We start from the raw sequence: 15,886 nt of genomic DNA on the forward strand, positions 1-15,886 counted from the left end.
CAAAAGTTATGAAGGATTTTGATATTTTGGCAGGTAGGGGTAATGAACTTGGGAGTTCAGGCTGCGCGTATTTGAGGTTTGCATGCGCGCACTACAGTGCGTGCTCTAGTTTCTGCTAGGGCGAGGCGCGCCATGCAGCTAAGGGTTTATGACGTTACAAAGGCTTCTATATTGGGAAATCAGGCAATGTTTCAGCATGTAGACCTATGGGTGGAAATCACTGATCTCTATGGAAGAGCCCAAAGAGCTTTTCCCCAGTGGTAGAGAGGAGAAAATATCTCTTTGGGAAGAGCAAGATCATGGGTGGAAAGTAACTGCTTGGTGGAGGTTTGCGCTCTCAGAGTGCTTTACTAGTTACAATAGCATTCACCTGTTATGGCATCAAAAACACATTAATGATATCTTTTACAAGAGAGAGAAAGAGAGAGAGAAAAAAAACAAAACAGACAAAGACTATACAATTAGTATGGTATAAATTTTGTGCAAACCTGAGATAGAACCATCATAAATATACTTTAAGTCAAATCACTTTCTACTCAAAGTTTTCTATCACAAACTAGATAACCTTATATTCCAATAACAACAGATGACACAGTCATGCTCAAACCAGCCAACATGAAAATGGATATGTAGGACTGAGTACTCTTAACTTTGAATTTGTCCCTGTCCGGAGTAATATTGATGTCAGAGTTAGGAAGATCTAACCACTGCTCCTCAAACAAGTTTTCTATAATATCTCCTTTCATCTTAATTTGAAATTAAAGCAAAGCAATGCAAACTCACGTAACAGCCTTCCTCCTCTACGTGAGAAAGCAATCACATAAAAATTGTGTCCGAACATAAAATCCAATATAAACATGCACACGCAATAAGATGTTGCATTGATTTCAGTATTACACCGATCTCAGCCTGAGATTACCATTAATAAAAGATGCTGTCCAGCACAAGAATCATTAATTTGAATAAGAACGATTTGAAGACAGGGCTGATTTTACTACAACGCGCATTTCCCAAAGACACCTACCCGACTATACTCAGGACTAGTCTTCAACGGGTGAAACAATTAGACTGTGGGCTGGCATCAGCCACACCTTAGTCATTTACTGAGTGGGGAAGAAGCACTTTTTTCATCCAAATTCTGAAAAATATCTGATTTCTGGTCTTTCTGCTTGCTGAGCAAATGGATGTCTGAGCACTTCCGAAGATATGTCAGAGTCATCTACAAATCGGAATACTGGGCTAATCACACTAAAAAGAATAAAAATCATTATCAATTACTTTTTGAGAAATGAGAGACCCTTCGCTTGAATTATTGATTTGTTCTACTAATCTGTTCTGTAGCTAAATTACATTACTGCACTTGTTCAAAACATCCTACCGGTGGAACCAAATCTTTTTTGGATGATGATGACAGGGTGTCTTTGTGCCAAGAATAAAATTCATAAAAAGGTATGACACCTCACTGTGACACCTACTGTATTCAATCAGCACACACACATATTAAAGGACATTACTAAAAGGAAACTTCAAAAATACTCTGCAAGAACACTCTGTCAAACAACACTCCAACTATATTTATTGCAAGTTGTGCAAACAAAACCGATTGTGCTTTATTGGGATAGATGCAAGAATGTAAAAATATGGGTAAACGAAATAGAAAAGGGGCATCAAAAACACTGTAAATGCCTGTACCATATTCAAAATAATTCTTGACAAAATAGTGAAACCTCATATAATCTCCCTATCAACAACATCTATCTCACCACCACATAGGATCTTGATGCTTGTCAAAATCAGATTATCCTTGAAATTTGTTCCAGATTATTCTACCTAACTGCTCTTTCCGTCCTCTTTCCTGGATAGTATAAAGAAAGAAAGAAAAGAAGGAAGGGAATTATTGAAATAGGACTACTGCATGGAAATAATAAAATATCAGCACACAAAATGTATATAACTTTTTGATGTTTAGTTAATATAGCATTTATTTAGTTAATACAGTCAACCTCGCCTAAGTGGAATCTACTTGGACTGAAGAAATAGCTTCAACTTAGAGAAAATTTGACTTATGAGGGATTAAAATCAATAGTATATATAGAGAAGAGGACATGAAAAGACCTTCGACTTAGGCGATTATTCGACTTTTGTGCAATGGACTTTAGCAAGTTTGACTGTATAACTTTTTTCAAGAAATCCTTACATGCAATGCATTGTTTACTGCCAAAGCTGAAAAGTAAAGTTTCACATGCCAATTTCCAGAGCCATGAGAGGTGTGGCATACATTCCATAATGACAAAGAATTAAGGCAAAGATTAATGTCACAAGGCAGTTGTATGTGAATGCCATACAAATGCACATTGCAGATCCAATACAAAGTTTCATGTCTTTAGGCACATGCTTTCAAAGTTTGCACTCAATAATCAACTTTAACTGCTGCTGACTCAACACTACAACATGTGGTACAGTTGTAGTTCGCACATTCCACAGCAAATGGTTTGAATGTTATAAATGATCATATCATCGCTTGGATGACAAGACCTTGTTTCCCAAATTTTGGGTAAAAATCACTCTTTTTGATTAACTGTAAGATAATCAGTTAAGTGACGTCCTGTCCAAATCTTAGCTGTTACCACCCCCCCCCCCCCCAAAAAAAAAAATGAAGCCACCACGGCATGTCAAAGGAAAGATAATCCCATTTGTTACAGCCCTTTGGCTGTCATGTTTTTCCACTCTTCTCAACATTTGACATTTTGGAGATACAAGATTTTGTCGCCCCAACAGCGATATATGTCTTATTGTGGTTTATCGACCCTACATGTTTCCAGAGATGAAGCCATAACTTGCCATGCTTTTTCATCAACAGTCACTTTGAAGGGATGGTATAGTATTGGTTGAGACGAGGATTCAGCTTTTAATTTTTGCAAGATGCTTAGAAACCACTTTATGAAATGTTAAAGAGCATACAATTCTATGAGGAATTAAAAGCTTATTTCATGAAAATTGGTTTTGTTGTGGCTAAGATATCCAAAAACGAAGTCAAACAAAGCGATCGTAATAAAAGGTGGGTCCCACCTTTTATTAGGATTGTTTTGTTTTGGAAATTTCAGCCGCTTAAAAACCAAATTTCATCAAATAAACTCTGAATTCCTCTTAGAATTATATGATCTTTCATATCTTTCAAAAGAGGTGTTCTTTTTCATTTTCTCAAAAAGTCATCATAAAAAAATTAAAAACCTGAAGCTACATTGTACATCTCAACCGAAACTGGACTATCCCTTTAATTCCTCCAAATTTTACGAAGTTGTCAAGTTAGCCAGTCCATGTAGGTGCAGCATTGTGCCTCAGTCCAACAGGACGGACATGGTGACACAGTAAGGATTAAGGGAATTAAGGGGATTAATAAATCACTCTCAGTGATGTTTATTCTCTAGACATATGCACCAATTGTGGATTAAAAGTATTCTAGCCAACCTGCCAACTGGCAAGTAAAATGTATCAAGGGTTGAAAAGCCCAATGAGCTCTTTCAACACTGTCAAAAATGGAGACATGAAGGAAGAGAAGATCATACTCACTCTTTCATTTTTTTCTTCTGTGCCTTCAGCCAGGGCATGATAAGGCCAAAGGATAACACTGGCCAGAGATAGAAGAAGATGTGGCAGATGTAGTAAATCTCCTTGTAGGCCTGTGAGAGAAAAGATATGATAGTATTTCAAACATGGGGTTACAGTGTTTCTGGATTTCAACTGCAAATGGGTAATCCACAATGAATTTGACTGTTACAAATGATTGGTTATCATTAAAATCAAAACAAACAAAAAAAAATCATAATTCGTCGTGCGCATGGTAGATTGTTGTTAGCGCGCTTCCATGCGCATGGCAGATTGTTGTTAGCGCACTTCCGTGCGCATGGCAGAATGTTGTTAACCCTATGCGCACTCCCACACCCTAACGACAATCTGCCATGCGCACTCCCACACTGTAACGACAATCTGCCAGGCGCAGGGAAGCGCACTAACGACAATCTGCCATGCGCACGACGAATTGATCATGAATTATCAAGGTTCTTAAGACTTTCAAACTCCATAATAATAAGTCACTGTAAGCTCTGCCCCAAAAACAGAATTTGGAGGTCAAGCCATACACATAACTGTTTCATTCCATCATTCAAGAGAATCGGCACCGTATCAGGGCAATTACCCCCTGAGGGCAATTACACCCCTCCCCCCCTTCCCCCGGCTAAATACTGGTTAGTGATAAGGTTAGAGTAAAGATTAGGGGTGGTATTCTGAAAATCTTCCTAAGTTTCTTCCTAAGTTTCTTCCTAAGTCAGAAACTTAGGAAGTGCCTAGGAAAGACAAAATTGGTATTCTGAAATTTCTTCCTAGGCACTTCTTAATGCAAATTAGGCCATCATTATCCCCGCCCACGTCCTTTCCTAAGCCAATGTTGAAATGCCGTATCATAAGGAACTAACCAATGACAATCGCATATTACAATGACGTAGGGTCAAATACACGAGTGCGCGGCATGTCCCCTTTCTCACGCTCATTTCGCGCATCAAAGTACATGTGCGCACAATGACTGACAAGCGCGCCTATCATGATGCTTGCAGCTTGCTACTCTTAACAACGTATTTAGGACAGGGGTGGAGCTTTCCTAAATATTTTCCTAAAATTCTTTCCTAAGTGCATTCTAGAATACCAACTTCTTCCTAAGTCAGAAATTTGCATATCCCTGCCCCCTTCCTAAGTTTCTTCCTAAGTCTACTTAGGAAGAAACTTAGGAAGATTTTCAGAATACCACTTAGGAAAAAATCCTGACTTAGGAAGAAATTTCTTCCTAGGAAGGATTTCAGAATACCACCCTAGGGGTAGGTTAGGATTGGGTTCAGGATCAGTATTAGGGTAAGGGTCAGGGGAAGGGTCCGGGGTAATTGCGCAGGGAGTAATTGCCCTTGACCCCTCACGGGAACACACCGCTAACCCATCATATGACTTGCCCAATTCAAATTATCTTTCTTCTAGCTTACATCGTACACACAGCCCAAATGTGTCATTAAATGACAATTCTAGTGATGTACACTAGAATCATTGCTCAAATGATGCATTCTTTATTCGGGTGAAACTGGTCATAATCAAGATAAAGCCCATTAAACTCTGGGCTTGACAGTCTTTTTTTTTTTGCAACCAATACCAATTGTTGGTAAGATAATAATAAATAAAGAGGGCTATTGGAGGAGTTTGTTACCTGATGAATTTTCGACCACTTCATTAGCGTGAAGCTGATCAGGGCATAGCCCATCAGGAAGAGTACTGTGAATTTTCGGAACACCAGCTTGGGCAGCGCCATCAGGGGGTGACTGGAGACTGCACGTAGGGCGGGCACCTTCTCAAACAGTTCCGTGGCCTGGGACATGGAAAAAATGTTTGCTTTTTCTTTGACACTCTACTTTCGGTGCTACTTTGACATGCTGGATAAGAATAGCACTGCATTGAATATCTCTCGGATTGTGTTGCAGGTTGTTGCAATGTATTGGTTTCTCACTTAAAAAAAAAAAAAAAAAAAAAAAAAAAAAAGTCTACAAAGTATATCATGATTTACAATAAAAGGGACTCCCATCATAATGAGGTCTGAGAGACTGGCATTTTTCTTTGGTTAACATCAAAATTTCATAAAATAGCAAAACAAATAGAGTTTATGAAAATATCCAAATTACAATTTTCTGACCAAAATTCTTGCTTCATGGTAACAAAATTCATTATAACTATGTTTGTTACAATGGGAGTACATTGTATGAAGAAAACATCCTTTTGAAATCCTTACATTTCCTTTTAAGCCATTGAGGACAAGTCGCGAATATACTCGAGCAGGTGTCTATGGGAAATGAGTGTTGTAGCAAAATCAGCCTGTCCTCAAAAGGTTAATAAAAGTGAATTCATCAGCCACCTTCACTTATAGCATATCAAAGCAATAACACAATACAATAAGAACAGATATGTGCTGGGTGAAATCTTTCACAAGCATATTGCTGGTATCATGTAAACTAACAAATTATTTACAGGGAGTGTTGTAGCCAACTCAAACACTTGCAAGATGTCGCTGCCCTTGTAACATTATCTCCCATAAATTTGAACATCTTTTTAGAATGGTTTGGGACACACGCACATATCTCATTCATATCTAACAGACTGGACTATAGTCATTGGTTCTGTTAACGTTACCTGAACGTCAAAGAGAACCATAACAAACTCCAGCATGAAACAGATGTAGTAGCCGACGTGTAGGCCATGCCAGAGAGCCAGGAAGCTCAGAGCGGCAACCTGCGAGACGTAGCGGTTACCGAGGAACTTCAGCCTCTTGTACACATACCTGTGGTGCATTACAGACAGATACAGGCATTATTTTTTTGAGGTATACAGTGTAACTCAAGAGAATGACCAACATTAATTAACATCTTTGAGCTACAGAAACTGAGGACATTTCCCACTATTCCTGCACTTTCACTAACCTTCACAAACATTTTTTTGTTGTTTTTTGTTTTTTGGAAACTTACATCAAAAGGAGACACACTCATACACAATCAACATATTTATGACAAATTCACAGCAAGCCTATGGCTCCTGTGGAGTGAGGTCAGCAATTATACAAAGGCATAAATAACATAATATGTGACCGTGCATCACAAAACCAATAAAAAGTCGCACTCACTGATTTTGTGTGAGGACTGAAAATAGGTGAAATGGGTAAACCTAGCCAATCTTGACTTTTTCATATTTTCTGAAAGAGCACGTCTTCTTCTACATTATGCTAAAAAAATATGAGATCATAAAATGAACAGGAAAGTGTGTTTTTAGCAGTTTTTCTTGAACACTTTTTAAAGAAAGAATAGTGTGATTATGTGTGTCTTTTCATTTCTTAAAAACACTGTACACACTCTTCACTTTCAACTCTAATAACTTTAGAAAGGGTTATGCTACTACTTTGAAAGTCGGCATTAATCATGGACAGAATGTTGTAATAGTATGCTCAATTTTAAGCTTAATCTGATAATCCCTTCATTGTTGTTGCTCCAGTGTTTTACATCCTGTTTTTTGTGCCATTCATCGTACAAGTAGCACAGCTTGCAAAAGATTAAGTGCATGAATAGACCCTGTACTTTAGAGCCTCTTTTCTCAGTTCACACTTCTCTGGAGTTTGTGCTTTCTTTCCAATAGTTAGATAGGTTAGGAGAGTTCACTTGAATTGAGATATACATCATTTTAAAGCTTAGAATGTGCTCTTCCAGAATATGTCCTTAGCTAAATATCCATGTCTGGCGACTTTTTGTTGGTTTTGTGGTGCAGGGTCACATACACGGTGTATGTACATAATTGTAAACACAAGTGTTGCAAACTTTGCAGAGCACAAGAGCGCCAGCAAGGCACATCTGCACAGCAAAAATGCCTTGCATGGTGTGTGCGTCTCTCAGACCATATGTAGACAACAGAAATCATGTATTAATATTTCTTAAATGTGCTAATCCCATCAAATGGCAAGAAAGCACACACACACACACACACACACACACACACACACAAAAGCACATGGACAAAATAACAAGATATCAGCTCACCGCGCCACCCAAGTGTTGGTGGAGAGGTTGAACGTGGTCACCATGTCGCGGACGCTCAGGGCACACTCGTACTGCAGAGGGCGGATTCCAATGCAGGCATCCCACTTGACCTTGCCAGACTCGTCTTTCCCGTTGTACGCAATGCCACTCAAGATGCAGATACCTTCCTGCGTGGTTCAAAAATGTGACAACATTTAAAGGGGAAGTCTACCCTGAAAACTAGTTTTGGTATTAAAAACAGAAAAGCAGAAAAATGACGAGAAACAAACAAACAAACAAATCCAAAATGTAAAACCTCTCTTCTTTTTTCGTTATTGATGACAGAATATATATTTTGTATGCAGGGATTTAAGATAGAATACTTGCAATGATAATATTATGGGAGTATGTAGGAGTGGAAATTCAATTGATGGGACAATGAACATTTATTTCATTGTGGGAGAGCAAACAGGCGGTGAGCTCGCATGTGACATCACAAAATTGCTAATTTGTGTTTGCCTGATCACAAGTTCAAGAAATGATAACTTTCTCTGTCTTCATCAGAATTTGGCCACACTTTTACAGTCCTGATCAGCTATTTTTCTGAATTCACACAAACTAATTTCCACGGCAGATTTCCCCTTATGCCCTCCATTATACATACCCAGGGCCACCATTCTCTTTCCCTCTCTATCTCCAATTTTGTATATGTCAGTTGTACCACAAATATTTACAAGCATCAAATCTAACCCCCCCCCCCCCCATTACCGTAAGCACTAAATTATAACACAAACCCCAACCTTGGACACCAGGCTGAAAAAACCCCCAAACAAAAACGAAACAAAAAAACAAACAAACATGGACACATGTACTTGCATTCGTGTAAAAGGCGCATCCCCAACTTATTTCAAGGACATAAAAGGTGCCCCTTATGCATAAAGTGTTTACTGTAATATTCTTAACCATGATTTCTCTCTATGAAACCAAAAAGATGAGACAAATACTTTTATTGAAATGAGATGCTTCAGTCGCAGACAACTCACCCCTAGCAGCCAGAAAAGCAGGTACTTGTTGAGAATGAACTTTCCAAAGAGGGCAATGTAAAAGAGCTTGTAAAAGAAGGATGATTCCTGCAAGATACAAAGAAAATGTCGACTTGATTAACAGACACCAACACAAATTCCACCTCAGTGAGCTAGGTTATTATCTACTGCATAGGATTGACACTATTCTATGATGCAAAAGCCCTTGAATGTGATAAAAGTATATCCCCAAAGAAAATAGTGAATTTTCCCCAACCTCATGATTATCTAAAGTCATGCACAGTCTGATCTGTTTTGAGGGGCTTTGTAGAATCAATAACAGGTATTAACACAAATCTGATCATCCAGAAGAAATCTAACAGCTATTAGCAAGGATATGGGTAGGCAAAATTATGTATCTAATACAAGTTTTTGTTTTTAAAGGTGTTATACCATTTGCAGATGAGTCAAAAACCCAGCTTTAGAGCTTCAAAATAGTTCTAAAATGAGAGTAAGGGATAGAAACACCCATGCAAAAATTTTAATCAGTAAAATCAATGTTAGTTGTTGTTAAATATATACAAAATGTGAACAATATTACAATAAAATTGTTTCTAGAATAACCTGCTTACAGTTATGCTTTATTGAGAAAAACAGTCATATCTCCTTTTATTTCAAGCTTTATTGCAAAACTCTTGTATGGTAGGATGTTCTGTGATACAACTTACCTACACATCAATATGCATCAAATGTAATAACTCGAAAAGTTTTTAAATCACTGCTCCCAATAGTAAACAATACCTCTTAAGTCCAGGTACATTTACAACTTTGTATATTCCAGGTACACAGAGAGGCCTATACTGTGCATTGAACAGCAGGAATTTGATTTGTCCAAAGCATTAAAGTTTGTTTTATTTCTTTTTTGTCTTGTTTTGTATTGTTTTATTAGTTTAAGGGTGTGGCTGCTGTGCCGCATCCAAACCCTCCTCCCACCTCATCTGGCCTTAGGACCGGTCCTGTGTGGAGGTATTTTACTCACAGCGTACTCTGATGTCAGGAAGTACTCTTCGGTGAATAGAGGTGAGATGGTGGCCTCTACGATGAGGTAGAAGATTCCGAGCCCCAGGCAATGCATGGCTGGCTGGAAGGTGTCGGACGGTCGCCCTTCCTCGTTGTCCAACAACTTGCCCTCCATGTAGGCTCGGTAATTGCGCAGAGGGTACTACGCCCGTGACAAGGAGTAGAATTAAGGATACAAGAGAGGCACCGGTTGTTATGAACAGGTGGTTCTTGGGAGAACAGGGGGTAAATATCAGTGTTAAAGGTAATGCATTTCATTCTACATGAGAATCCTATTATAACCAGGCTCTTAAAACCATGACAATCACCTTATTTTATCATGGTACAAAAACAAAGAAGTATAAAAGAGTTGGCACCTATAAAATTGGTTGTTACAAGAAGGCATTATAGTTACATATCCGAGCTCTTCAGAGCGAAGTTCTAAAGCATTATATGGGTTAGGTAAATACCAGTCAGCATTTTGGACACTGGTAAACAAAATCACAGGAGACTGTTTTTCTGTAATGTTCGTCCAATGGGCAGGACATTGTGCTATTAAAGTTCATCCCTGGGTAAAGATTTCTGTGTGCACAACTGGCAAATGACACCAAACAAAATAACAATTGTTTTAGAGGTAAAGAATCACTTCATTATCTGGTAAAGTATGGAATTCTTGTTAAAAAAAGGCACATACATGCTTTAACCTGTTACATCATGCCAGTGGAAAAGAAAGTAAATTTTAGGCTACAAACTGGTGAAGAAGGAATAAAAAAAAAAAAAAAAAAATCAAAAAAGTTATGTAATCCTCACCTGAGGGCCACTGAGAAAATAGCCAAAAAAGAATGAGTAGCTGATCATTTCAACGGGGCCAGGTGCCTCTTTGATGCACAGTGACTTCTGTTCAGAGCTCAGTTTCTCCTGGAATCAGCAAAAACAAACAACCCAATTCAAAGCATAATCTTAGGAAGCAATATTAGCCAGTATTTTTTTTTCAATCTATTTATTTATGTGGAAGTAACAAACCTTGTGATGACTATAAACAGACAGAAGTAAATATTTGATAATTATTTTCTTTTTTTTTTCATTTTGCTATCACCTTTAGACAGAAAAAAAGATAATAAAAAGGTGGTGAAAAAAAATCACACACACAAAAACAACAACAACAACAACCCCCCCCCCAAAAAAAAAAAAAAAAAAATTAAAAAATTGGAAGATACACTTGTATTCACACTTATCAAACCTTCTATAAAGCATTTGTCATCATGTGTCCAGATAAAGTTAAAGTTCAGAGAATTGCAGATAAGGTGATTAGGCAAAAACACAAGAATGAAATCTGACATTTTTTAAACTTCAAAAGTTCACTGATTTTAATGATAATAATGGTTATTTATACAGCGCTATATTCTCATGCCTCAGAATGTTTTGAAACTCGAAATTCAATTATCATTATCATTATTGTTTTTTTAAATGAGGCAATCCTCCTGGATTTTTTCACATTCAAACTACAAAATGTGTAATGAAAGAGAGGTCAACTTACCAAAGGCCGATGACCGTCGTAGAGGTCATAGGCCACGGAGATCATCCTCAAGGTAAGAATGCACTGCGGTGTCGTCCAATTCATGTCGTAGTTATCGGACGCAAAGACAATGTACGATCCAACAAGGTATCCCTGATGCAGATATTACAGGTTTAGAGGCAATATAATGCATTTCAATACAGTCAAATGTAACACACTCTTTTTGTCAACTTCCGTATTTATTTCTTTTCCTCCTTGACACCTTGCACTTGCTCCTTGCTGCATGAAAATATTTCAGAGTTGCCATAAATTGTGCGTGTTTTGGGGACTAGGAAGAAATCACAACTGCTATGCTGCAGGGTTTGTCAGAAAAGCGCATACAATGTAAATGATTTGGTTTTTAATTATATACAGACATTCGGTGTACCTTTAACCATTTCTACCCATCAAACCACGACAACCACCCCCAGAAAGTATTTACAGAAATTCTGCAAATGTCTCAAATCTTTAAATTTCTCAATTTGCATCTACAGAATGCTCCTCACAAGATACCCTGAAGAACATACCTGGTAATCTGATGTAAATTCTTCTCATATCTCATCCAGCCAAAGTATAAGATTGATAATTAGTCAAAAAAAAAAAAGACTGGAATTACAATGTAAACTCACTTTTTTGTTGCGGTGTTTCGCCAATTATCGATTGGCTTCTTCGAGTGAATGATGCTCCCGTTGATGAAACGGCCCTTACATAGTGCAAGATTGTGCAGAGTTAGAGTGCAGTGGACCTTGTCCATTGCGCGAAAGACGGCTTGGAATCCTGTGAACAACAACTCATCATGTTGAAATGAGTGGAGAGACCCACACTCAACAAGACAGGAGGCCTCCGCTTCAGTTCATCACACACGTGGGACAGGGCTGTTCACAGGACTCCAAGCACTCTTTTGAACACTAGACAAGGTCCAGTGCGCTTTACAAAGTTTTGTAGATCTGCACAATCTTGCATTATATAAGGGCCGTTCCATCAATGGGACAATCGATCACTTGCCCAGAAAGAAGCAAATTGATAACAGGCGAAACGTCGCAACAAGTGAGTCTAATTCCAGTGTTTTTCATTCAACTATCAATACCTGGTAATCCCATATATCAACTCTTCACAGGATGTCCTGATCAAGTCACCCCCTACCCTCCCCCCTCCACCTCCAAAATGCCCAAAACAGCTTAAATCCAGAGCATGGTGGAAAATCAACTCACCATATTGAAAAGGAAGGAGAGGAAGACAGATGTCGCTGTTCCTCCGATGAAGAAGAGCAGGACATAATTGACGAGGCAACAGAATAACAGGTACGAGATGTCCGTCCCTGCATGGGAAAAAGAATGGGAAACATGTACAGCAGTCTAAAATAAGTTCTGTAGATTTTAACAGTACACCATGACACCATGAATTCCATGTATGTATTCCACAGTTTTGAGAGGAATGCTATGAAACCCTGATGGTTAAAGGGATGCTACACGTATGATACAGCAACTGTTAAAGGGATGGTATAGTTTTGGTTGACATGGGGGATTCAGATTTTAACTTTTTTGTGAGATAATTAGACACCACCTATGAAATATTACAGAGCATACAATTCTAAGAGGAATTCAAAGTTTATTTGATAAAAATAAGTTTTAAAATGGCTTAGATATAAAAAACAAACAAAGTAAAACAAAGGGGTCTTAATCAAAGGTGGGTCCCACAGATCTTTTATTAGGACACCTTTGTTTTTGGATATTTCAGCCATTTCAAAAACAAATTTTCATCAAAAGACCTCAGAATTTGGAGTAGAAACCTCTCCTAGTTGCATTGCCGGTTGATCCCTGGTCTGCACCTAAAAACTTTCAAGTTTCATGTACAAGTGTAGCACTTACACACTACTGAAAATCATTTCAATCAATACATGTATGTTCAAATATCTACCACATTTGCACAGGATGAGATGTGTGTTTGAGCTAATAAATTAATCCCAGCTGCTGGGTAGATGTACAAATAAAGAAAATTTGACTGAAAAAAAAAAATCAACCAAGTTCATCTATATTTCTACTTAGACTAGCTTGGCCACAGTCTGAGCCTCTACATATCATGTAGGGTCAACTTTACTTGTAAGATGCTCTCATAAACACATTTTGTGAAGGGTTAGTGTAGGGAGGGTGGCTCACCATAATTGAAATATGCGATGGCCAACCCTGTTGCGATCACATAGAGGTGCTTGGTCACCGCCGACGTCCCATGGAGATTGTCACGTAGGAAGAGACTTAGGGGGTATCCTGGGGAGACAGACAAAAAAAAAATATGCCAAAAATGCATTCTGTCTCAGCTACATCAACGCTGCCCACTAGCACTAGTCAAACAACCCAAGACCAGTAAAAATCACTGTCGGACCAGTAACTTTTGGGCAATTCCAGCGTTACAGACATTACATTTAGATAATTTTTTGTGACTTTATGGGCTTATTTCAACAACTCAGCATAATCATTCTTAATCCATTCATGGTTTATTCTAACCCAGTCATCATGAAATGTTAACAGTCCGAGTTTTGATCAGTTAATATAAATCATTTGGTAGATATTACATAAAATGCTTGCCGTTACGGACATTACATTTTTGGGACACGATTATTTACCTCCATGTGGATATGTTGAGAAATTTATGAATAAGAGCATCAAGTAATAGCAATTTTCTTCTGAAATGAATGCTCAGGTCCCGTTTAAGTTGTAGATTGATAATTGTGTGAAACACATTCAGCATTTACTCTACAGATTCACAAATGTAGCGTTACGGACATTACATTTTTAGCGTTACGGACATTACAACTTTGTCCATTTTTTAAAGTCCCAATATTCATATTTTAACAAAGTTCATATCTCAGACAAGGCTAATATTAGTGTTTTTGGTTCATTCTTAAGCATAAACCACTTTTAAACAAATGCTGCTCAGTGTTGCTGAATATGGAATAATGAGAGTCAAAGATTGTGTTTTTACAAAAATTATCAAAAAATTTGCCCCAAAATGCATTTTTTTGAAGAAAAGAATGCCTAAATGCACTTCAATTGTATCAACATACCACTCAAATTAAAGAACTTGACAAGTTCTAGCATTTGATACTATATTTGTCCCTGTAGCTCATATATTTTTCAAATTATTGCAGATTTAGGATTTTTAGGAAAAGTAACATTATTCGCAGAATTGCCCTTTTCCAGGAATGGACCAGTAAAAAATGGAAAAAACTGGGTACCTACTGCCACTAGTCCGATAGACAGGTTGGACCAGCAGAAAAAAGAAAAAAATGGATTACTGTGCAGCCCTGACTACATCAATGATTACACCTAAGGGCTCACAGGGAGAAGTGTGAATCCATGATGTTTGACACAAGAAATGAATCAATGATAGAATGATGTGATGGACTTCTCTAAACATGGATAAATCATTTGTTGGTAAGACTCACAGAACCATACTGCTTCTGAGGTGAGTTATCGTTTTACTGTTTGTGGCTTGACAGAGTTTCAAATTCTAGATGATCACCTATCTTTTCATTTTTTTTTTTTTATATGAACGGTTCCTGCTTCTAGTTTGTTTCCCCTTTTTTGTTATCCTGCCTTTTTCCCCACTTTTTTCAACAGTTTCTCTTTTAATGAGACAACATTGTGAGTCTATTATTCAATTTTCACTGTTAATGAGATTGGAGGCATTCTATTCATTAAAAAAAAAAAAAATGAACGGCGCGGCAATGCTTGAGTGCAGACGTGGCGACTGAGTACGGAGACTTTCGTTCATTCAGGTGGCTTTCAGCTGGGCCGCGCCTGGCGACACTCACGTCAGTAATCGCTCGCATTTCAGCATTCGCATGGGTTGTTTGACATCGCATTTGAATCCATGATTTTAGATATGATGCCTCGAACCGATTTTGCTCAAATTTCGTGAGTAACTAGGAAACTTGTGAAGCTTTATGGACATAATCAAGCGAATTGCCGCAGTCCTTTCATTTTCGCGTTGCATTGCAAAAAAGCGTGGAGACTCCTTATAAGGGGTGCCCCGGGGGTTACTTATAAGGGGGACGGGGTTACTTATAAGGGGGACGGGTTACTTATAAGGAGGGGCCGCCTTGTGAGTGGGTTTCCCGAACTGAAATGAGGTAGAACTTTATATCAAACAGAGAACTCTTCTGTGTTGTTTGACCATGTCAGATTCTCCTTTTCGCTATGTTCGGCAGCGATTAGTCTGCATGTTGCCCTCTGTCCCACTGCCCGCAGAATTTCACCCCAACACGGTACGGTAACACCGATCATGCCGATCCGGCATCGGAGGGCGGCGGTACCATGTATTGTGCTATGTGGCCTGATCCGCCGGCGGATCAGGCCCACTACGTACAATTGTACGTACAGTACTGTACATGGTAGTCAACAGTCGACAGTCGCAGTCTCGTCTTTCGGTGCTGATGGAGTCAATACAAAATGTAACCATACTTTCATAGTTTTGCAAACTTACCAACAAAGACAGATATAAGCAATCGCAGTGCTGCTTCACCAATGCCCACCCTGTCTGCTATACTCGCCACAATCCCAATGCTCGTATCTTGTGATGTTTCTGCCGACGCCATTTCGTAGATTTCGCAGTGTGAGAATGGTACGATACGCGTGTAAATGTAGTCTGCAATCAAGTTGTTT

At 38.5% G+C, this 15,886-nt stretch overlaps 1 protein-coding gene across 1 annotated transcript; it reads right to left on the reverse strand.

The window, feature by feature from the left end:
• Positions 1 to 1,545: 1,545 nt before the first annotated feature.
• Positions 1,546 to 15,819, reverse strand: LOC139733953 (lysophospholipid acyltransferase 5-like). The gene is made up of 12 exons (XM_071644765.1): positions 15,708 to 15,819; positions 13,382 to 13,489; positions 12,437 to 12,543; positions 11,208 to 11,339; positions 10,481 to 10,588; positions 9,651 to 9,833; positions 8,633 to 8,719; positions 7,611 to 7,777; positions 6,220 to 6,367; positions 5,246 to 5,404; positions 3,571 to 3,680; positions 1,546 to 1,855 (listed from the first exon to the last, which is right to left on the reverse strand). The coding sequence occupies exons 1-12, from the start codon at positions 15,817 to 15,819 to the stop codon at positions 1,831 to 1,833; spliced, it is 1,446 nt and encodes a 481-aa protein (XP_071500866.1). The 3' UTR covers positions 1,546 to 1,830.
• Between the last annotated feature and the right edge of the window lie 67 nt (positions 15,820 to 15,886).

This window comes from Diadema antillarum, unplaced genomic scaffold, assembly GCF_040938485.1.
Source record: "Diadema antillarum isolate AM-2024a unplaced genomic scaffold, OU_Dant_1.0 seq00000507_RagTag, whole genome shotgun sequence".
Classification (NCBI taxonomy): Eukaryota; Metazoa; Echinodermata; class Echinoidea; order Diadematoida; family Diadematidae; genus Diadema; species Diadema antillarum.

Excerpts from the sequence above, each read along its gene's own strand:
- LOC139733953 (XM_071644765.1), bottom strand. The coding sequence starts at position 15,819 with ATGGCGTCGGCAGAAACATCACAAGATACGAGCATTGGGATTGTGGCG. Across the intron at positions 13,490-15,707 it reads GCTTATATCTGTCTTTGTTG|GATACCCCCTAAGTCTCTTC; the intron begins GTAAGTTTGCAA and ends CTGTCTCCCCAG. Across the intron at positions 5,405-6,219 it reads TGGTTCTCTTTGACGTTCAG|GCCACGGAACTGTTTGAGAA; the intron begins GTAACGTTAACA and ends TCCATGTCCCAG.